Source organism: Bos javanicus, chromosome 18 (assembly GCF_032452875.1).
Source record: "Bos javanicus breed banteng chromosome 18, ARS-OSU_banteng_1.0, whole genome shotgun sequence".
NCBI lineage: Eukaryota > Metazoa > Chordata > Mammalia > Artiodactyla > Bovidae > Bos > Bos javanicus.
In genome coordinates, this window is record NC_083885.1 from 35090011 (window position 1) to 35114659 (window position 24649).

The 24649-nt window shown below is 38.2% G+C and overlaps 1 protein-coding gene across 22 annotated transcripts in view; it reads left to right on the plus strand.

Moving 5' to 3' along the window:
- LRRC36 (leucine rich repeat containing 36) overlaps window positions 1-24649 on the plus strand; it is a 91625-nt gene that overhangs the window by 5135 nt on the left and 61841 nt on the right. For 13 of the 22 annotated variants that reach the window (XR_009730811.1, XR_009730810.1, XR_009730809.1 and 10 more), the window contains exons 2-5: window positions 6252-6379; window positions 9674-9866; window positions 10642-10738; window positions 13636-13724. The exons of 1 other annotated variant lie outside the window; for it this stretch is intronic. Coding sequence is in view for 16 of the 21 variants with exons in the window: in XM_061387495.1 (XP_061243479.1) it covers window positions 6252-6379; window positions 9674-9866; window positions 10642-10738; window positions 13636-13724 (507 nt within the window). In the remaining 5 variants the exon portion in view is untranslated. The remainder of the gene's footprint in view (window positions 1-6251; window positions 6380-9673; window positions 9867-10641; window positions 10739-13635; window positions 13725-24649) is intronic. 8 more of the 22 variants (XM_061387513.1, XM_061387503.1, XM_061387506.1 and 5 more) reach the window with 5 other exon arrangements.

Below are 24649 nucleotides of genomic sequence, written 5' to 3' on the forward strand. Positions count from 1 at the left end.
TTGAGATATAATTCACATCCTGTAAAATTTAAAGTATGCATTTCAGTATCACTTAGTGCATTGTATAACCATCACCACTGTCTAGTTCCAGAGCGTAAAAGGAGACCTCATAATCTTTAGGCAGTCAGTCCTTATTTCCAGCTCCTCACAATAAGTGGTCCCAGGCAACCAGAAATCTGCTTTCTGTCTCCATAGATTTGTTTGTTCTAGATATTTCATATAAATGGAATCATAGAATATGTGGCCTTTTGTGTCTGGCTTCTTTCACTGAGCATGTTATTATTAAAGTTCATCCATATTTTAGCACAAAGTGTACTTGATTTCTCTTAAAAATTATTTATTATTAATAGACTTTAATTTTTAAAGCAGTTTTAGGTTTACAGAAAAATTGAGCAGAAAGTACAGAGTTTCCATATATTCTTCCTTCATCACACCTTCCTTATATCCCCTTCCAGTTTTCCTATTAATAATATCTTGCATTCATGCAGTATATTTGTTATGGTTGTTGAACCAATAATTATACATTATTATTAACTAAGATCTATAGTTTACATTAGGATTCACTCTTTGTGTTGTACAGTTCCGTGTGCTTTGACAAATATATAGTCATGTGTACACCGTTACAGTATCAAAAGAACAGTTTCACTGCCCTAAGAATCCTCAGTGTTCTACCTGTTCATCCCTCCCCCACCAGTGAACCTCTGGAAACCACTGACCTTTATCCTGTTGCCTTTTTCAGAATGTCATGTAGTTGTAATCATACAGTATATATTCCCTGGGAACCACTGATTCTTTAAAAAAAAAATCTTTTAACTGATGTATAATTGACATATAATATTAACTTAGTTTCAGGTGTACAACATAATGGATGATGTTTGTATACATTGCAAAATGATCATACCAATAAGTCTGTGTAACATTTATCATTTTACATAGTAACAAAATTTTCTTTTCTTAGAATGACAACTTTTTAAGATCTACTCTTAGCAACTTTCAAATATGCAATGCAGTATTAGTAACTAGTCATCATACTGTATATCATTGCTATTTTTAGTGTTACCTTTTTCAGAATATTATGCAGAATGTTTTCAACCTGACTTCTTTCATTTAGTAATGTGTATTTAAGGGTGCTCCATGGCTTGGTCCATAGGTGATTTTATTGCTGGGTAATATTCCACTATATGAATGTACCATAGTTTTGTTTATTCATTTACTTATTGAAGGATATCTTGGTTGCTTCTGAGTTGTGGCAATTATGAATAAAGCTGCCATAAACATTTACATTCAGGTTTCTGTGGGGACATAAACTTTCAACTTACTTGAGTAAATACCAAGGGGCTATAATTGCTAGATCTTACAGTAAAAGCCATGTTTCAGTTCAGTTGTCACTCAGTCATGTCTGACTCTGTGACACCATGGACTGCAGCACTGCAGCATGCCATCTTTAGCTTTGTAAAAAACTGCCAAACTATCTTTTAAAGTGGCTATTCCTTTGCATTTCACTAGCAGTGAATGAGAGTTCCTATTGCCCGCATGCTCTAGTCTGAATATTTGTGTCTCCCCCCAGACTATTCATATGTTGAAATTCTAATGCCTAATATGATGGTAGTAAGAGATGTGGCCTCTGGGAGGTGATTAGGTCTTGAAAGTGAAGGAAAGTGTTAGTCGCTCGGTTGTGTCCAACTCTTTGCAACTCCATGGACTGTAACCCACCAGGTCCATGGAATTTTCCAGGCAAGAATAATGGAGTGGGTTGCAATTCCCATCTCCAAGGGATCATCCTGACGCAGGAATTGAACCCAGGTCTCCCGCATTGTGGGCCGATTCTTTACCATCTGAGCCACTAGGGAAGCCCTCATAAAAGAGATTAATGATTTTATAATGGAGATCAAAGAGAATGTTCCCTTGCCCTCTTCCACTGTGTGAGGACACTGGAGAAGTAGGCAGTCTGGAACCTGGAAGAAGGCTTTCACCAGAACCTGGTCATGCCAACACCCTGAACTTGGACTTCCAGTCGCCAGACTGTGAGAAATAATTGTTGTTTATAAGCCATTCAGTCTAATTTACATTTTTTAACAATTCTCAAAATTTTTGGTATCAGGATTCCATTACACTCTTACTTAAATATTATGCAAAGAGCTTTGGTTAATGTGGATTATTATATCTATTTATATTTACCATATTTGATGTTGAAACAGAAAATTTTAAAATATTTATTTGTAATTCATTAAAAGATAACCATAACATACCCATTACATGTTAACATATATAATGTCTTTTTAATGTCTTAATTGAAGACAACCATATTCTCATATCTTCTTCTGTGTTAAATATGTTGTTTGAAATATATATATATATATATATATATGAAGTCATGCCTTATATAGATATATAGTTGGAAAAGGGGAATATTTATTTAGGGTATGTCAGCTCTTCACTAATGCGCACGGGCTTTCTCTACTTGCCGAGAATGGAGGCTACTCTTCAGTTGCAGTTTGCGGGTTTCTCATTGCAGTGGCTTCTCTTGTGGAGCACAAGCTCTAGAGTGCACAGGCTTCAGTAGTTGCTGCACAGACTCAGTAGTCATAATTGGTGGGCTCCAAAGCACAGGCTCAGTTGTTGTGGTGCACAGCTTTAGTTGCCCTGTGCCATGTGGTATCTTTCAGACTAGGGATCCAATTGGTGTCTCCTGCATTGCAAGATGGATTCTTAACCACTGGACCACCAGGGAAGCCCTCCCGGAAGGAAGAAGTATTAAAATAGCATTTTCAGTGAATTTCCTTCTTTGCATATTTCCTTCAGTGCATATTTCCTTCTTTGCTATGACATGAAAACTGAGCAAGTGGTAGTTTCTTAAAGGTTAGTTGTATCTGAAATCTAAAACCATATTGTTGAACTTTTTGTACTCTGTTACATTAAAATCCATTGGTACATCAACATGATGCATCCATCATTTGAAAGATATTAACTCACTGACTTATGTAGATCTTCTAAATATTGACAAATTTCATTATATAACATTAAAAAATCATATTTGTTAATATCATCACAAATTTCACTAGAGAGAGCTTTAGGTTTTGGAATCTGTCAAGTTTATGGTGGCAAATACAAGTTTATCAAAATTCTAATTTCGGCTTGGAAGCTTATATGTTAATAATTGACAACAGTTATTACTTGTTTTGACTGAAGGGATGGTCTCACTTTATTTTTAAGAAAATGTCTCACAGCCATTCAAGTATGTCAGAATTTTATAGTAACAATAGTTACCTCCCCGCCAAAAAATGGCTAGTTAAGCTGGCATCTTGAAACCCACACAAGTGTTTTCTTGCTAGGCATCCACCATACTTCAGTATGCAGCAGAAATACTTCATGCATACCTCCCATTTAGGAACACTATATAAAAAAGACATACTCAAGGGTCAAGATTTACTAAAATTAACCATTTTTACTGCTTTTTCAAGGGCATTCTTAAGAAAACGTGGCTCTTTTTTTAACTGCATGCATATAATGGTGAAGAATACAATATTATGACTAAGACTAAAGTTTGATGCCACTGCCTTAAGTCATTCTAAGGCCTCAGTAGTTTTTGCTTTTATACCATATGTGTAAATATCAGCATAGTAAAAAGAGTTGTTAATATTTTAATATTATTATGAAAATAATTTTTAAAAATAGTTTTGATTTTGTGGACCCCTGTACATGTCTCAGGGACCTCCAGGGATCTAGGGACGATGTTTTGAGAACTGCTACACTTTGTTATGACATCTTTTAGCTTTTGAAATTTGTTTTGAAATACTAAGTTAAAAGTTTCATTTGTTTTGTGGATGTATCTTTTTGGAGTGCTTTCATTCTTTAGGGATGCTATTCTGTTTTTTGTTCTTTTTTGTTTTAAAAACCTCATATACAATTTGACTATAAACCTTTTCTGTGTCTCTTTGTTAAAGTGCGTTAAGTTTTCTATACTTTTGGCTGGGCCAGAATAACTTTTCTAGTTTCAGGGTTTGGAGCTCCCTCTTCTGTTGTGTTCATGAAGAACTAAAAATAGGGCTTTAAGCTTCCTGAGATCTGCAGTCTCTGCTTCCCTCCTGGACTTACATCTAAACCTTCTCTTTCTTTTGAACCCATTGTCTGTATTCCATTCAATGTGAATTCTGTTCCAGTTATTTCTTTCGGGATGAATCTGTCTTGAAAAGGATCTTGTTTCATGTTTTTAATAGTTTATAGGGCCTAGACTGCTCCAGTACCTTAAGAACTTATTTCGGTGCAGTTCCTTGGCAGTCACCTGCAAATGGGATTCTGCAGAACCTTCTTCCAGTTTTTGTTCCTGTTCTCATTTTGGCCCACCACACTTACCAGTGAGTTCCTATTGTCTTGCTTTTGAGATTCTCCTCTTTTCAGTGCTGTCAGAAGTCTAGTTTGACATCCGGTCCCATCACTTCATGGGAAATAGATGGGGAAACAGTGGAAACAGTGTCAGATTTTATTTTTCTGGGCTCCAAAATCACTACAGATGATGACTGCAGCCATGAAATTAAAAGACGCTTACTCCTTGGAAGGAAAGTTATGACTAACCTAGATAGCATATTCAAAAGCAGAGACATTACTTTGCCAACCAAGGTTCGTCTAGTCAAGGCTATGGTTTTTCCTGTGGTCACGTATGGATGTGAGAGTTGGACTGTGAAGAAGGCTGAGTGCCAAAGAATTGATGCTTTTGAACTGTGGTGTTGGAGAAGACTCTTGAGAGTCCCTTGGACTGCAAGGAGATCCAACCAGTCCATTCTGAAGGAGATCAGCCCTGGGATTTCTTTGGAAGGAATGATGCTAAAGCTGAAACTCCAGTACTTTGGCCACCTCATGCGAAGCGTTGACTCATTGGAAAAGACTCTGATGCTGGGAGGGATTGGGGGCAGGAGGAGAAGGGGACGACAGAGGATGAGATGGCTGGATGGTATCACTGACTCAATGGACGTGAGTCTGAGTGAACTCCGGGAGTTGGTGATGGACAGGGAGGCCTGGCGTGCTGCGATTCATGGGGTCGCAAAGAGTCGGACATGACTGAGCGACTGATCTGATCTGATCTGATGTATGTATATATATATACACACACATAAGTACACACACACATACATTCTTTAAAACACAGTCATACATATACAGACACAAAGTCACACTTTTTCCTCAGTGTCTTTGAGATCTTTCCATATAAACATCTACAAATCTACCTCATTGTTTTAAATGACTATATAATAATAATTAGCATGTATATAGCACCATATGTCAGACACTATTCTAAGTTTTGTATTCTCTCTCTCTCTCTCTCACACACACACACACACACAAAACACACACACACATATATGTGTATATGTTTATGGGTTTTCCTGGTGGCTCAGCAGTAAAGAACTCACCTGCCAATGAAGGAGATGCGGATTCAATCCCTGGGTTGGGAGATTCCCTGGAGAAGGAAATGGCAACCCGTAACAGTATTCTTGCCTAAGAAATCCCATGGACAGAAAAGCCTGGTGGGCTACAGTCCATGGGGTCGCAAAGAGTGTAACATGACTTAGAGACTAAACAACAGCAATAACTATATATTTGTATATACACAATACATATAGTCATTAAATCCTTACAACATCTTATGAGGTAAGTAATATTGTAATCTCCATTTTTCACATGAGGAAATGGATGCACAGAGAAGTTAAGTGACTTTTACAAGGTCACAGATCTAGTACATTGTTCAATGCACTGCTGCTTAGACCATCTTGTTCTGCTCTTCTACCGATGAGCCCTTTGACAGTTTTCTTTTTCTCCTTTTCCTTTCTCCTTCTCTCCCTTTCTTCTTCCCTCCCTCCTTCCCTCTCTTTCTTTGTTTCACTATCCTGAAACTTTCCTGAAATTGACATCCTTCTGGTCTATATCATATGTCCTGGCAAAATGCTGTACTATTTTTGGGCTAAATCCTAGCAGTGGGATTGCTGAATTTGTTGTTTGTTTTGAGAACTTTGGGAGATTTTTACTACATCATTCAGGGTAATTAAAGAAACTCAAGGTTTCTGTAAAACCAAGTCTTGATGTCACTGCATTAGACCATATTGCTAATTTTAAAAGGAAGATCTGTTCTTTTTATGAGCCTTAAATGTAGGACCTTTCACAGATGAGATATGGGAGAAAGGAAGGCCTGTTTTTCAATGACTCTGCTCTTTTTCCAAGCAGAGATCATAATATATCTACTGATGATCTCTTTTCAGAACTGGTGGAGTCTCTTTCATTGCAGGGATCTTATGCTGGAAAAATCCATTCCATCGGTGATGCCTTTAGAAATTTTAAAAGTCTCCGATCCTTAGATTTATCAAGAAATTTGATCACTAGCCTGAAGGTAAGTTCTGTGTTTTATGACCAGACAGTTTTCTGTTTTTTTGATGGGAAAAAATAAAAGAATATCAGCTTGGGGAATATCCTTTTAAATGTTTCCAAACTAAATTTTGTTATTCACCATAAAATTCTTTCAATTTTGCTTTACGTTTGACATTTTAAATTATAAGATAGTGGGGAAAAATTTCTTTTATACTGAAAGAAAACTGTCACTGCCTAGGACAATAGTTATGATTCTTGCTGCTGCTAAGTCGCTTCAGTAGTGTCCGACTCTGTGCGACCCCATAGACGGCAGCCCCCCAGGCTCCCCTGTCCCTGGGATTCTCCAGGCAAGAACACTGGAGTGGGTTGCCATTTCCCTCTCCAATGCATGAAAGTGAAAAGTGAAAGTGAAGTCGCTCAGTCGTGTCCGACTCCAGCGACCCCATGGACTGCAGCCCACCAGGCTCCTCCATCCATGGGACTTTCCAGGCAAGAGTACTGGAGTGGGGTGCCATTGCCTTCTCCAATGATTCTTCATGTGTGTTAAAAAATTATGAGGAACACTGTTAAAAGTACAGATTCTTAGAGATTGTATGGCAGTCTAGTGATTAGGACTCATGTTTAAGATCCCACAAGCTGTGTGACATGGCAAAATAAATAATAAAAAATAATAAATAAATAAAATATTAATTAAAATGTAGAGTCTTAGTCCCTATTCTGAGAGTCTGAGTTAATATGCAGTGGGTCCAGGACATTCCCAAGGGATTCTGATGATGTTGATGCATGGAACATATATGGAGAAACACTGGCCTAGATTGCTATTGTGATTTTTTTCCAGGAGGGGGAGAAAAAGATGGTCTTGAAAACAAAGAAAAACTTCCAGGCCAGGAGCTGGTGGAGCAGAGGACAGTTCAGGAAAGTAGATGCTTAAGCAGAAAGTGTGAGGATTAGCAAACAAAGCAAGAGCTCTGCAAACATAAACACCCTCACACACAGAAATGGAAAATTTCTTTTCTTTGTGTAGACCCCCAAATAGTATTTCTTCCACTATTCCCTTTTTGCCCAGCTACAAGTCTCTCTTGATAAAACCCTTCTTTGCAAGACTGAAGGTGAAAGACTTACCGATGCTGTCCAAGATTGGTTACTAATCTGGATTATTCTGCCAGTTTTGCATTTCTTAGGGGAAATTTGTTCAACAACACAAATCAGACCCAATCTCAAGATCTAAAACTAAGGGCCCTGAAAGAAGAAATCTAAGCTAGATCAAATTTCCAAGTAGGGTTCTAAGAGCAGAAATTCCAAGTTAAACTAGATCTTTAGAATCTTCGATAACAGCCCTTTGTATCTGGCTCACCTATATCAGAAAGTATTAATACAGAGTTATTTAGGCCTCCTCTTCTCATATGTATTTTTATCTGTTTGTATTTTCAGACTAAAAAGATTGAATGAACATTGCTGTCATTTGCTTTTGCACCCTTTTTCTTTCTACTTCTGTAAATTGCCTGAAAAACTGTTGTGAAGATTAATCAATTAGCACAACTAATCAAAAATTACATACATAAGATTCCTGGTAGTGTTTGGCATATAGAAAGCACTTAGTAAATGCCAGTTTTCTAGATTTTTTTTTTTTTACTTCTGTGATTTATCTGCAGGTATTCATCTCTAGCAGCTCTGATCATTTTGCTTAATTTTTTCAAGGGGAAAATGTTTTGTGTTTATTTCTAGTGTAGCATTGAGAATACATGAATTTATGCCAATGGGGAAACGTGAGAGGAGGATTGGAATTGTTTCCTTGACTGTTATACTGAGACATTAAAAGATTACTTGAGCTGGGATATTAGATACATTTAAAGACAGCCCTAATGGTGTGCTACCCTGAGAGTGACGCCAAAAGCATTGATAAATATTCCTAACCATTGATCCTTTCACAATGTAGAAGTTAATGGAACTGAAAATAGCCAGAAAGAAATGCGTTGAACTGTAGGCAGGGTTCAATTCAGAAATGTTTTGAATATACCTTGAGTTTTCTAAACTTCCTGCAATTAAAAAAGGTTAATTTTAAATGAGAAAAGAAGATAAACATTATTTTATAAATAGGTGATGGAAAATAATTTTACCTTTCTGAAATAACTCTCAATGACAGAGTTCCTTTTATGGTAAGCATTTTTAATATTAAAAGTATGTGACTATACATATATGTACATGTTTTGAAATATTGTCCTGAAATTTAGTGTTGGGCCAAAGCACCTAACTAGCTAAATACATGAAAATTAAGCAATTAGTTTCAATAGTAGGTTTTAGTAAAGGAGAAAAACTGTGGCTTTTCCTCTCAAGTGTACCAGTTCTGATTGCACTGTTGCTAGAGAAGTGGAGGGGGTGGGGTTGCTAAGTCCACAGAGAGAGAACAGAAGAAGGAAGAGCATTTCTACCAAGAGGAACTGACTGATTGAAGGATGGGGAGCTTGTGTGGTGGCAGTAACTCTGAAGGGGAAAAAGAGGGCTCCAGATTGGTCCAGGAGGGAAGATTTGGAGATCGAATTGTTTGGTTTTGCCATGTAGTCCTTTTATCCTAAAAGTGAGGTCTTGAGATATTAATAGAAGAACATATACATGGAATACTTTGGCCACCTGATGTGATGAGCCGACTCATTGGAAAAGACCCTGATGCTGGGAAGGATTGAAGGCAAAAGGAGAAGGGGGCAGCAGAGGATGAGATGGTTAGATAGCATCACCAACTCAATGGATATGAATCTGAGCAAAGTCTGGGAGATAGTGAAGCACAGAGGAGCCTGGCGCGCTGCAGTCCATAGGATCACAATGAGTCAGACACGACTTAGTGACAGAACAACAACAAAATACATACACACTTAATTTTTTTCCATACCCTTTCCTTAGAACCATCTGTCTTTTGCCTCCCTCCCTCTTGAGGGCTTTTGGGGTCAGGCGAGTGGTTGTAGCAAGGGTGAGAGAAGTGCAAAAGTGACTTGGGTTGGCTACTACCAGGAAGGATTAGATTGGGAAAGTGATGAGAGGCAACAGAAGTATAGAACTGACTGCAGATATTTGGATGTCAGAGCTTATAAAGGAGGAAATGTATGATATCAGTGAATTATTTAATGTATAGCACACCCAGTGCCCATGGGCTGCAGCATTCTTATTCTCAGGCAACTAAATGGGAATTTCAACCCTGCCTTTGTCATGGGTGACTCGGGTAATTGTTTAAGGATGAAAAATAATATTTATATTTCTACCTTTATCTGTGAGATTCCTAATCCTTCCCAACATGCACTTTCATAATGTGGTCTTTTCCTTGCAGGGCATCCAGTATTTATGTTCACTCCAAGACCTGAATTTATATTATAACAACATTCCTTCATTAGTGGAGGTGTCCCGCCTACAGCCTTTACCCTTCCTCAAAGAACTAGATTTGAGACTCAATCCTGTTGTCAGGAAAGATACAGATTATAGGCTCTTTGCTGTCTATATGCTACAAACTCTGGAGAAACTGGGTGAGACCCTCCTCCCTTGTTCTTTGTCCCCAAATCTTACTTTAAACCAGCTGCCTCCTAACTTTTTGGATGTTGGCCCAGAGTGTGTACTGACAGGATATATTTGTTTATTAGTCAATATTTATGTAACGTTTGTGTTGGCAGGATGTATGACGAGTCCTTTTATTGTTTATTGAATGACAATCTATGATTTTATCAGTTACTTCCAGCTTTAGTTTTCTTCAGTTGATGGTTTCACCACCACTTCCTCCCCAACAAAAAGTTTCCAGGTTGACATTTATTTTTTCAGGTGCCCCAACTTTGTAACTACATTAGCAGTAGAAAATGAACATAGCAACTTTTTGAGGCTTAGTTAGCGAGGAACAATAAATATTCCTTCAAATAAGTTAGTCTGTATTTCTTTATAATTTTATTCTCATTGATATAAACTTCTATGTTACATGCTCCTGGGAAAGTTATAGGGAAGCTAAGTAAAGTCTTTTAGAAATGTTGTGACTTTCAGCCTTTAAGATTAGGCCATTTGGATTGTTTGCTGCCCAAACTGTACTTTCTTGTAGTGATAGTTACACTTAGGTGACAGTTGTTGCTATGGTGTCCCTGTAGTCTCCCTGAGTTACTACTTACTCCAGTGACAACATAATAGCATTATTCTGTGACCCGTCTCAAACAAAAGATGAGACTGATCTTTAGTTTTTACTCTGTGAAAATGCTTTTCTGACCCACTACTGTTTACTCCAAAAAAGAAATATGCTCAGACCACGGTTTTTGCCTCCAGATGACCGAGCTGTACGAGAAAGTGAGAGAAAAGCTGCCAAGCTGCATTTTAGTCAGTTGGGCAACAGTGAAAATTTTCTTTTAGAGGTGGAAAAAAGGTAAGATTTTTACCAAAAATTTTTTTAGTTTGGTTCTGGACAGAGAGTAGTGAATTCCTGCTTAACTTTCTTCATTATCCAGCAGAAATCTCTACAAGTTGTAAGAACCCTCAGATTAGAAATCAAAGTATCTATGCAGAATTTTCAGATTTATCTGGGGTGAGAATCTGGCCATCAGTGGAACATTTCTGCTTTCTTGAACCACTGTGTCTTCTTTGGATATAATTGTACATTCTCTAAAGTTATTGTTCAGAGTTTATAGATAGGGATTTTATGGGATTACTTATTCCCATAAATGTTTGTCAGCCCTTTCTTGGTAGAGTTATAAATTAGTACATGGTCTTTTCCTATTGAATTAGGAGGATTACATACATTACCATGGGTAGGATCATTAGAGATAAATTTGTTAAAGAATGATAAGAGAAGCCTTTTTGTACAAAACCAAAAGTAAATGGCCCTTTAACCTCCAAAGTATCTGAATGGTAGATTTTTTCCATTTTTTATTACTAAAATTCTGTCCAAATAAGATACCATATCTTCTACCCCCAAATTCATGCTTTTTAAAAAAAGTTGTTTTATTATTTTTGAAAAATAGAAGTTTATGATAAACAATTTAAATAACACAGAAGTGCAGGAGAAAAAGTCAGAATCACCCTATATTTTGCTACTAAGTTAACTACTAGTAATGTTTGGTATACATCCTTTCAGACATCTGTGTACCTATACACATATGTAGATGTATTATTAGTACTTTTTTTCTGATGATAGAAAGAATGTATTTATTGTGAGAATATGGAAAGTAGAGAAAAAAACCATGTTAGCCACTTATAATCACACTATCCAAAAAGAAACACTAATTATATTATGGTAAATATCTTCTTAGTTTTAGGTATATGTATGTGTGTGTGTGTATTTTGTCTGTGCATGTTTATATATTATAACAACATAGGACCTTATATATCATACAATCAATATATAAATATATTAATAATAAAATAATAAATATATTTATTTTATAGCAGTTTGCTTCCTATACATACCATTTTTACCTTGATAAGCTATGAAAATGTCCACACAACACTAAATATTCTTCCTCAGAATGTTTTTTGTTTACTTCTTTATTATCTTTCCCCTCCACTAGAATATAAGCTCCATGAGAACAAAGACCTTGCTTGTCTTGTTTACTGTAGTATCCCTAGCGCCTAGAACAATGTCTGGCCCATGAGCGGTGCTGAGAAATAGTTTGCTGAATGATGATTAAGTGAAGTCCATGCCTGTTGGCCTGGGATCCTGCTCTTTTCTGGTGACTCTGCCTGTCTCTGTTTTCATCCATTATATGTTTTGTAATGTAACCCTCAGAGAGCAGCCTTATTTCTCTATTTTTTTAAGTTCCCTATTTAAAAAAATATTTGTTTATTTTTGGCTATGCTTAGTCTTCATTGCTGCTCGGACTTTTCTCTAGTTGCAGCAAGCAAGGGCTACTCTAGCTGTAGTGTGCAGGCTTCTCATTAAGATGGCTTCTCTTGTTGCACAGCATGGACTCCACAAACGAGGAATTCAGTAGCTGTGGCTCTAGAGCACAGGCTCAATAGTTGTGGTGCATGGGCTTAGTTGCTCTTTGACATGTGAGATCTTTCTGGATTAAGGGTCAAACCTGTGGCTTCTGCATTGTCAGGTGGATTCTTTACTACTGAGCCACCATGGAAGCCCATAAATTCCCTATATTTTAAAGTCGTTTAATTTGTTGTTGTTGTATATTAGCTAAGTCTGACTCTTTTGTGACCCCATGAACTGTAGTCTGCTAGGCTCCTCTGCCCATGGGATTTCCCAAGCAAGAATACTGGGGTGGGTTGCCATTTCCTTCTCCAGGGAATCTTCCTGACCCAGGGATTGAACCCAGGTCTCCTTCCTTGCAGGTGGATTCTTTACCACTGGGCCACCTGGGAAGCCCTGAGGTTAATGAGATTAATTTACATAGACTAAAATTCACCCTAGAAAGAAATGGAATATTTCTTAAAAATTATTTGTATATGTACTTTGTAAATTAATTCCTATTTTAAATGCATTGGAGTACCTTGTTTACTACAGAAATCCAGAGGTGAGTTAATGTATAACTGAATAAACTTCCTAGTGAGGCAAACAATTATCACCACTATATTTCTGTTTAGTTACCTTATAGTGATTGCAAAACCAGAAGTAAAATGTTGCTCAAGTGTCCAGAATTAACATTAGTACTCTGTAAGCTCTCCAACCTTGGGTGAAGGACTTTTCTTTTAAGCCTTTCTGAGTCCCAAGTCCCCCAACCTATAAAATGGTGATTATAGATTAATGGGAGAGCTTTTATGATTAAATGAAATGATGAGAGTAAAGTGCTTGGCTCATTGTTTAGGCTGTTTGTACTTAATGTATTTCCCAATCTGTACACACCAGTCTTACCATACTACATCAATCAAGTGCAAACACTTGCCTTTCTTATTTCTTTTTCAAATTAATGGTTATGGTTGTCTCCATTGTAATTCTTGGTAGAAGAACCATCCTTTCTGTGTCCTATGAAGTTTTTAATTCAAAATAAAACATTTTTATTTTATAATATAAAATAATACTCCCTGAGTCATCCAGACCTAAGTTTATGTCAAGAAAACAGAGTATCTAAGTTCGGAATTTTCTGGCTTTCATGCTTTGGAGGGTGAACTGTAGTGTCTTTCTTTCTCATTTCCCAATGAAAATACTATGACTTTTAAAAAAATAGTTTTAACTGAAATATTTGTGAAAATAATATGTTCTGGAGCATTTGGGGAAAAAAAAATCTGAGTACCCTGAAATGTTTTTTCTAAATAGCCTTTACTCGTGATCTCAGAAGCTTCTTTCAGTTTTAAATGAATTATTTGATGTGACAGCTCTAGGGAGAAGACAGTAAAAAACTGTGTAACAAATGAGAGCACTGCATCAAAAGTCAGCACTGATAGTGATAACAGAATTGAAACTGGTAAGTTTTCCCCTTCTGACCACAAAACAATTAAAACATTAATTGTTTCTGTTATTATGGCCAATCTTGAGTAGGATGAAGACAAAATAGTTGAGAAATAACATAGATTTGAAGCAAGCACAAGGTTTACCAGTTTGTGTTTTTCCTTCTTTCTCTCACTGCCAGAGAAGCCCTATTTACTAAGCAGGCCTAAGCCAGAACCCATCAAAGTGTACAAGCTGTACTCAGAGAGTTCAGTTTCACTTACATCACTTTATATCATTAGTACATCCTGAAAATTGCATTGCCAAAACCCACAGGATTCATTAGCCACAGATTCAGGACTCATCTGCATCAGTGCAGCTCACACCCTTAGCCTCTTGGTGTCTCCACCTTGAAACTTTGCAGCTGCAGAATCTATTTCCGCTATATTCTTGGGGATTGTTGCCTGTAAGCAGTATTGGAAATCCAACGTGAATAAAATGTTATGCTACATTCATGGTCCTGCCACAGGCTAGAAGAAAGCTTTACAGTAGAGAACTTGCATGCAGTGGGCCCATATGGATTAATTTGGCACTCATCAGATGACCTTTCACTTGAGAAAATTTTTTCTGGCTTGAGGTCTCTGTCCCTTTTTTGAAGGGTCTACAAACTCTAAAAATTAATCCTTAAAATCTCAACAATAATTAATAGATTGATGATGTAGTTTAGACACAAAGGGTTTTCAATTTGTAATATATAGTATTTTATTTCCTGACTTTGTGTCTATCCATGTAGATATTAATTGACAAATTATTTTCATGTAAAATTTCAAGGTAAATTAAGCCATAGTGAGGTATGATATTTATTTTCCTTTCTTAGAGGTCTCAGAGGTCTTAGAGGTCACATGTAAGTCATGGACCATAGATTGCTCTATTTCATTTTAAATAGCATTTTTTATATTTCAAAATTGATGAAATTCTATTGTAATTATTTTGGAAAGTACTGAAAAGCCCAAAGAACATTTTAATCACTCAGAAGACTTTCCCCTAAAGAGAATCTCAGTTAATTTGATATACAGCTTTCCTATCTTTTTATAAGTATAAGCATCTATGTATCCATTTCCAGAAAGACAAAGATACACTGAAGCATAATTTGATTACATTTTTTGTATGAGCTGAATTAAAGGTCATTTATATTATTATATGTCATAAGCACCACAGTCACTCTATGAATTAAAATGTTTTAAAGTACACAGCCTTTACTGAGAACAAACTGCTTTACTAGACACAGGGCCCATTTCTAAAGGTGCTCAGAAGCTCCAGCTGTTGCTGGAATTTTTTTTTTAATATTAAGTTTATTTTGCTGCTTTGAAATGTTAAAAATCTTTGCTTTCTGCTGAAAATTATGTTTTGTGCTAGATCTCTGCGGAGTGTTGCCTGTAAGCACTGTTAGTAATCCAGTATGACTGAAGTGGTTATACCACATTAATGTTTGTGCCACAGGCTAAGACAAAACTTTCTAGAAAATATTACCCACTAGTTCAATTGTTCTGGAGAAGGCGATGGCACCCCACTCCAGTACTCTTGCCTAGAAAATCCCATGGATGGAGGAGCCTGGTGGACTGCAGTTCATGGGGTCATGAAGAGTTGGACATGACTGAGTGACTTCACTTTCACTTTTCACTTTCTTACATTGGAGAAGGAAATGGCAACCCACTCCAGTGTTCTTGCCTGGAGAATCCCAGGGACAGGGGAGCCTGGGGGGCTGCTGTCTATGGGGTCGCACAGAGTCGGACACTACTGAAGTGACTTTGCAGCAGCAGCAGCAGCTCGATTGTTCAAACAGTGCTTTCCCACCAGTCATTTAGGATGGCAGGGAATCTTCACTGTCTTGTATCCTCATCCTGGTCTCTTCACTGCATAATCTTTGACTGTTTCAAAGTTCCCTCTCTCTTTTCCCATACCCCTAAAATAAGCATACCTAGGCTATGCCTTCAGATTCTCTTCTTTCTCTACTCTTTGCCCTATTGAGCTCATCTGTTTGCACAGCTAGCTTTATTTCCTCCCTGTTGATGACTCTTAAACAAAATGGTCTAGCTTTGACAACTTGTACAGTTTCTCTGCATCAGTTCCCTATTTCTGTTGACCAACTATTAACATACACTTGGAATCACCACTGAATAATTTTCCAGCCTCTCACGCTAAACATGTTAAAAACTCAAACAAACGCCATTTCCTCCAGACCTAAACAGCTCTCAGGGTTTCCTTAGTGTTACCACCACTTTCTCATTATTCAGGCTCAGAATCAGTGCGGGGTATAATTCTCTCCCTCCCCCAAATCCAGTTGAATGTTCATACCATAGAGTATGATTCACAATTAACAAGCTTTCTTTTCCCTTTCCTGTCTCTTAACAGGCATGTTTAATATCTATCATTCACTGAGTATAAACTCTAGGCCAGGCTATTATATAATCTCATTAAATCCTCACAACAACCTTGAAGGTGATTATAATTATCCTTGTTTCTTCATGTGTGAGGAAACCAGGCCCAAAAGAGGTGAAATAATTTGCTCTAATTATCCACTAAGTGGCAAAGCTGTGATGCAAACTCTAGTCTGTCAGTCATCAAAGTCCTCTTAAATATTATACTGTGCTGCCTCCTAGTTTCTTCTTTATTCAGTTCATTTTGTATTTCCTGTCAGATTAATTCTCTTAAAACTCAACTGTGATTATTATATTTGCCTGCTCAAAAACTTGCATGGCTCCCACTCATAGCTGAAGTTAGAGTCCTCAATCTGACACACAAGGCTTCTCTAAGTTGTAGCTGTGGAAATTCCCTGGTGGCTAAGACTGTACACCCAATGCAGGGGGCCTGGGTTCAATCCTTGGTCAGGGTGCTAGATCCCACTTGCTGCAACTAAAGTTTCCATGTGCCGCAACGAAGATCAAAGGTCCCATGTGCAGCAGCTAAGACACAGCACAGCCAAATAATTAATTAAAAAAAAAAAAAAACTGCTGGAGCTCATCTCTTCAGCCTACCCTGAAACCTTATATCTCCTGTTTCTCAACTACAATATACGATGCTTCAGTCAAGTCAAACCACTCTCTCCTTTTTCTCTCTTTTGCCGTTGAACTAATGCTGTCCCTTCTGCCTTCAGTGCTTGAATTAAAATCCTTCTGTTTATGACCCAAATCAAAGTCCATTCTTTTTAGTGAAATTTTTGATTCTCATCCAACTTTTTTTCCTTTTTTCTTTTTGTAAACTCACATAAATTATCTTCTGAAACATACTCTGGAAATAGAAAATTCAGTCATTTCCTGAATCACTTGCAATATAAGATAATGAGACAAACATGAAAAAGCTAAGTAACACAATTTCAGGCAGTGCATATGAAAACGTTAAATAAATGACACAGATCAGTATTCCTCAAACTCAGTGTTGTGAACTCCTGGAGCAGGGATACTTTCAGAGGTCCACAGGCAGTGTGAGGCCCTTTAATTTCATGTTTTTGTTTGATGCAGTTATGGAAAACATTTAAAAGATGTAAGAGCAGAAATACTCCTTTGCAATATTAGTCTGCTATTTGAAAAAATAGACTGTTTTTTAGAATAGTTTTAGATCCACAGCAAAGCTGAACAGGAAATACAGGGTTCCTATATACCTCCTGCCTCTACACATGCATAGCCTCTCTCACTACCAACAACAGGCATCAGAGTGGTGCTTTTGTTACAACTGATGAACCTACATTGACACATTATTATCACCTGAAGTCCTTAGTTTACATTAGGGTTCCTTTTTGGTAGTGTACATTCTATGGGTTTGGTAAATGTATTAATATAATGACATGTATCCACCATTTTAGTATCATACAGAATAGTTTCACTGGCCTAAACTCTGTGCTCACGTAGTCTTCCCTTACTCCCCTCTTACCCCTGGCAACTACTGATCTTTTTACCATCTCTTTATGTTTTTTTTTCTCAGAAATGTTTATTGTGGTAAAATGTATATAAGATTTACCATCTTAACCATTTTTAAGTGAACAGTTCACTGGTATTAAATGCATTCATCACCACCAGCCCTCTGGAACTCTTTTCATCTTATAAAACTGAACTACACCCATTAAATGATAACTCCCCATCTTACCCTCCCTGTAGCCCCTAGAAATCACCATTCTATTTTCTTTCTCTCTCTGATACTGATTGCTCTGAGTCTCTTATAGAAGAGAAATCATACAGTATTTGTCTTTTTGTGACTGGTTTATTTCACTTAGCATAATGTCCTCAATGTTGTTGCCCTCTTCCAACAACACAAGAGATGACTCTACACATGGACATCACCAGATGGTCAATACAAAAATCAGATTGATTATATTCTTTGCAGCCAAAGGTGGAGAAGCTCTATACTACAGTCAGCAAAAACAAGAACTAGAGCTGAGTATGGCTTAGATCATGACCTTCTTAGGGCAAAATTTAGACTTTAATTGAAGAAAGTAGGGAAAACCACTAGACCATTCAGGTGTGATTTAAATCAAATTCCTTATGATTATACAGTGGAGATGACAAGTAGATTCAAGGGATTAGATCTGGTAAACACAATGCCTGAAGAACTATGGACAGAGATTGGTAACATTGTACAGGAGGCAGTGACCAAAACCATCCCAAGGAAAAAGAAATGCAAGAAGGCAAAATGGTTGAAGAGGTCTTACAGATAGCTGAGAAGAGAAGCAAAAGGCAAAATAGAAAGGGAAAGATATACCAAACTGAATGCAGAGTTCCAGAGAATAGTAAGAAGAGATAAGAAAGCTGTAAGAGAACAATGCAAAGAAATAGAGGAAAACAATAGAATGGAAAAGACTAGAGACCTCTTCAAGAAAACTGGATGGGCATATTCAAGTAAACGGGACCTAACAGAAGCAGAAGAGATTAAGAAGAGGCAGCAAGAATACACAGAAGAATTGTACAATAAAGGCCTTAATGACCCAGATTAAGGAAACAACAGAATGGGGAAGACTAGAGATCTCTTCAAGAAAATTAGAGATACCAAGGGAACATTTCATGCAAAGATGGGCTCGATAAAGGACAGAAATGGTATGGACCTAACAGAAGCAGAAGATGTTAAGAAGAGGTAGCAAAAATACACAGAAGAACTGTACAAAAAAGATGTTCATGACCAAGATAATCACGATGGTATGATCACTCACCTAGAGCCAAACATCCTGGAATGTGAAGTCAAGTGGGCCTTAGAAAGCATCACTATGAACAAAACTAGTGGAGGTGATGGAATTCCAGATGAGCTATTTCAAATCCTGAAAGATGATGCTGTGAAAGTGCTGCACTCAATATGCCAGCAAATTTGGAAAACTCAGCAGTGGCCACAGGACTGGAAAAGGTCAGTTTTCATTCCAATCCCAAAGAAAGGCAATACCAAAGAATGTTCAAACTACCGCACAATTGCACTCATCTCACACGCTAGTAAAGTAATGCTCAAAATTCTCCAAGCCAGGCTTCAGCAATATGTGAACCGTGAACTTCCAGATGTTCAAGCTGGTTTTAGAAAAGGCAGAGGAACCAGAGATCAAATTGTCAACATCCGCTGGATCATCGAAAAAGCAAGAGTTCCAGAAAAACATATATTTCTGCTTTGTTGACAATGCCAAAGCCTTTGACTGTGTGGATCACAATAAACTGTGGAAAATTCTGAAAGAGATGGGAATACCAGACTACCTGACCTGCCTCCTGAGAAACCTGTATGCAGGTCAGGAAGCAACAGTTAGAACTGGACATGGAACAACAGACTGGTTCCAAATAGGAAAAGGAGTATGTCAAGGCTGTATATTGTCACCCTGCTTACGCTGGGCTGGAAGAAGCACAAGCTGGAATCAAAATTACCGGGAGAAATATCAATAACCTCAGATATGCAGATGACACCACCCTTATGGCAGAAAGTGAAGAGGAACTAAAAAGCCTCTTGATGAAAGTGAAAGAGGAGAGTCAAAAAGTTGGCTTAAAGCTCAACATTCAGAAAACGAAGATCATGGCATCTGGTCCCATCACTTCATGGGAAATAGATGGGGAAAAAGTGGAAACAGTGTCAGACTTTATTTTTCTGGGCTCCAAAATCACTGCAGATAGTGATTGCAGCCATGAAATTAAAAAACGCTTACTCCTTGGAAGGAAAGTTATAACCAACCTAGATGGCATATTCAAAAGCAGAGACATTACTTTATCAACAAAGGTCCGTCTAGTCAAGGCTGTGGTTTTTCCTGTGGTCATGTATGGATGTGAGAGTTGGACTGTGAAGAAGGCTGAGTGCTGAAGAATTGATGCTTTTGAACTGTGGTGTTGGAGAAGACTCTTGAGAGTCCCTTGGACTGCAAGGAGATCCAACCAGTCCATTCTGAAGGAGATCAGCCCTGGGTGTTCTTTGCAAGGAGTGATGCTGAAGCTGAAACTCCAGTACTTTGGCCACCTCATGCGAAGAGTTGACTCATTGGAAAAGACTCTGATGCTGGGAGGGATTGGGGGCAGGAGGAGAAGGGGACGACAGAGGATGAGATGGCTGGATGGCATCACTGATTTGATGGACATGAGTTTGAGTGAGCTCTGGGAGTTGGTGAGGACACGACTGAGCGACTGAACTGAACTGAACTGAATGACTCAGATAATCATGATGGTATGATCACTCTCCTAGAGCCAGACAGCCTGGAATGTGAAATCAAGTGGGCCGTAGGAAGCATTACTATGGACAAAGCTGGTGGAGGTGATGAAATTCCAGCTGAGCTATTGCTAATTCTAAAAGATGATTCTGTTAAAGTGCTGCACTCAATATGCCAGCAAATTTAGAAAATTCAGCAATGGCCACAGGACTGGAAAAGATCAATTTTCATTCTAATCACAAGGAAAGGCAATGCCAAAGAATGTTCAAACTACTGTGCTATTTCGCTCATTTCATATGATAGCAAGGTAATGCTCAAAATCCTTCTGGCTAGGCTTCAGCAGTATATGAAGAGAACTTTCAGATGTACAAACTGGATTTAGAAAAGGCAAAGGAACCAGAGATCAAATTGCCAACATCTATTGGATAGTAGAAAAAGCAAGGGAATTCCAAAAAAATATCTGCTTCATTGACTACACTAAGGCTTTGACTGTGTGGATCACAACAAACTGGAAAATTCTGAAAGAGGTAGGGATACCAGACTACCTTACTTGCCTCCTGAGAAACCTATATGCAGATCAAGAAGCAATTAGAACCAGACATGGAACAACAAACTGGTTCCAAATTGGAAAAGGAGTACGTCAAGGCTGTATATTGTCACCCTGTTTATTTAACTTATATGCAGAGTACATTATGTGAAATACCAAGCTGGATGAATCACAGACTGGAATCAAGATTGCAAGAAGTAACAACAACCTTAGATATGCAGATGATGCCAGCACAAAGCAAAGATGAACTAAAGTGCCTCTTGATGAGGGTGAAAGAGGACAGTGAAAAAGATGGCTTAAAACTCAACATTCAGAAAACTAAGATCCATGGCTTCCAGTCCTATCACTTTATGCAAATAGATGGGGAAAAAGTGGAAACAGTGACAGATTTTATTTACCTGGGCTCCAACATTACTGTGGAAGGTGACTGCAGCCATGAAATTAAAAGATGCTTGCTCTTTGGAAGAAAAGTTATGACAAACCTAGACAGCATAGTAAAAAGCAGAGACATCACTTTCTCAACAAAGGTCAAAGCTGTGGTTTTTCCAGTAGTCATCTATGGATGTGAAAGTTGGACCATAAAGAATGCTGAGTGCCGAAGAATTAATGCTTTTGAATTGTGATGCTGGAGAAGACTCTTGAGAGTCCCTTGGACAGCAAGGAGATCAAACCAGTCAATCCTCAAGGAAATCAACCCTGAATATTCATTGGAAGGACTGATGCTGAAGCTGAAGCTCCAATACTTCTGCCACCTGATGTGAACAGTCAACTCATTGGTAAAGATCTGATGCTGGGAAAGATTGATAGTAGGAGGAGAAAGGGGGGACAGAGGATGAGATGGTTGGATGGCATCACTGACTCAATGGACATGAGTTTGAGCAAACTCCAGGAGCTAGTAAAGGACACGGAAGCCTGGTATGCTGCAGTCCATGGAGTTGTAGAGAGTTGTACATGACTTAGTGACTGAACAACCACAATGTCCTCAAAGTTCATCCACATGGTAGCATTAGTCAGAATTTCCTTCCTTTTTAAGGGTGAATAATATTCCATTGTATGTATAGAGCACATTTTGTTTATCCATTCATTTGTCGATGGACACTTGGGTTACTCCCGTGTTTTTGCTGTTGTGAATAATGCTGCTATGAACAGGGGTATACATCTATCTCTTCAAGACCCTGCTTTCACTTCTTTGGGGTATGTACCCAGAAGTGAAATTATTGTATCATATAGTAATTTTATTTTTAATTTTTTTCAGGAATTGCCATACTGTTGTCTATAGCCACTGTATCATTTTACACTCCCACCAACAGTGTACAAGAGTTCTGATTTCTCTACCTCCTTACCAACACTTGTTATTTTCTGATTTTTTGGTAGTAGCCATCCTACTGGGTGTGAGCTGGTATCTCATGTTTTTAATTTGTATTTCCCTGATGATCAGTGATGTTGAGTATTTTTGTGTGTGTGCTTATTGGCCATTTGTAAATCTTCGTTTGGAGAAATGTCTATTCAAGTCCTTTGCCCACTTTTGAACCAAGTTTCTTTTTTGTTGTTGTTGAGTATTAGGAGTTCTCTATATACTCTAAATATTAATTCTGTATCAGATATATGATTTGCAAATATTTTCTCCCATTCTATGGGCTGCCTGTGGGCTGCTACTCTGTGTGTATTGTTTTTAGATGCACAAAATTTTAAATTTTTAATGAAGTTCAATTTGTTTGTTTTATTGCTTTGCTTTTGGTGTCACAGTGACAAATCCAGTAAGCATGTTCTCTATGTTTTCTTCTAAGAGTTTTATAGTTTATATATAAAAAATATGTATATATATATTTTTTATATATATTTGGATGCCCCCGGTCTTAGTTGGGCCATGTGGGATCTAGTTCCCTGACCAGGGATCTAACCCCAGCCCCATGCATTGGGAGTGTGGAGTCTTAGCCACTGGACCACTGGAGAAATGCTGAGTTTTATAGTTTAATGTATTACATTTAAGTCTTTGATGCATTAATCCATCCAGTTAATTTTTGTGTATGTGTTAGGTAAGGGTCCAGCTTAAATTTTTTGCATGAGGGGTGAGGGACCGGTAGCTGCTTCTTTGCTGAAAGTGAAAGTCACTCAATTATTTCCGACTCATTGTGACCACATGGACTGTAGCCCACCAGGTTCCTCGCCATGGAATTCTTCAGGCAAAAACACTGGAGTGTGTAGCCTATCCCTTCTCCAGGGAATCTTCCTTACCCAAGGATCAAACCCAGGTCCCCCACATTGCAGACAGATTCTTTACCATCTGAGCCACAAGGGAAGCCCTAGAATACTGGAGTGGGTAGCCTATCCCTCTCCAGGAGATATTCCTGATCCAGGAATCAAACCTGGGTCTCCTGCATTGCAGGTGGATTCTTTACCAGCTGAGCTACCAGGGAAGCCTTAGCTACTTTGCTAAGAACTGAAATTAACCAAAATTAACCCTAATTTACCTTCCATGCCTTCCCCCAGAAGTTGCAAGCCTTCAGTAGACTCCAGAATTCTAAAATAGTTATATCAGAGAATTCTGCAAGTGCAGTTGTTGTCTATGGGGGAGACAGATGCAAGATGCTTCTCACTGCCATTTTCACCTGTTGCCACAGTTTTGCCTTTTCCAGAATTTCATATAATTGGAGTCATACTGTATGTAGCCTTTTCAGATTGGCTTTGTCTGCTTAGTGATATGCAGTGGTTTCCTCTGTATCTTTTTGTGGCTTAGTAGCTACTTTGTTTTTAGGGCTTAATGGTGCTGTGGTCCATGGGGTCTCAGAGTTGGACATGACTGAGCGACTGAACTGAACTGAATATTCTATTATTATTATCTGGATTATTTATTTACCCACTCACCTACTGAAGAACATCTTGGTTGCTCCCAGGTTTTGGCAATTATGCAAAAAGTTGTTATAAACATCTATATGCAGGTGTTTGTATGGACATAAGCTTTCAACTCCTTTGGGTAAATACCAGGTTTTTAGTTTTGTAAGAAATTGCCAAACTGTCACCTAATATAATCTGCTTTGTAAAATATCTTTTGACACACTGAGTTTCTTGAACTGAAATTTCTCAAACTAGATTGATAGTCTCAGGGTTTATGAGAATGTTGAGTTTGAGAAACACTGATGTAGATGGGCATATGCTGTAGAGGCTCAGAGTGTACTAGGAGCAAATGGGGAAAGGTTTTGTGACAGAAATTCATTTCTCGCTCATATAGAAATCCAGATGTTGGCAATCTAGGGCTGTTACTGGGGGTTCTAACAGATGAAAAAGGATGTAGTGAGAGGCAACTGGCATTCTCTGGTGCGATGGATATAAGAGCAATTCAGCAAACAGGTGTCTCAGATCAGATCAGTCACTCAGTCGTGTCCGACTCTTTGCGACCCCATGAATTGCAGCACGCCAGGCCTCCCTGTCCATCACCAACTCCCGGAGTTCACTCAGACTCACGTCCATCGAGTCAGTGATGCCATCCAGCCATCTCATCCTCTGTAGTCCCCTTCTCCTCCTGCCCCCAATCCCTCCCAGCATCAGAGTCTTTTCCAATGAGTCAACTCTTCGCATGAGGTGGCCAAAGTACTGGAGTTTCAGCTTTAGCATCATTCCTTCCAAAGAAATCCCAGGGCTGATCTCCTTCAGAATGGACTGGTTGGATCTCCTTGCAGTCCAAGGAACTCTCAAGAGTCTTCTCCAACACCACAGTTCAAAAGCATCAATTCTTCGGCGCTCAGCCTTCTTCACAGTCCAACTC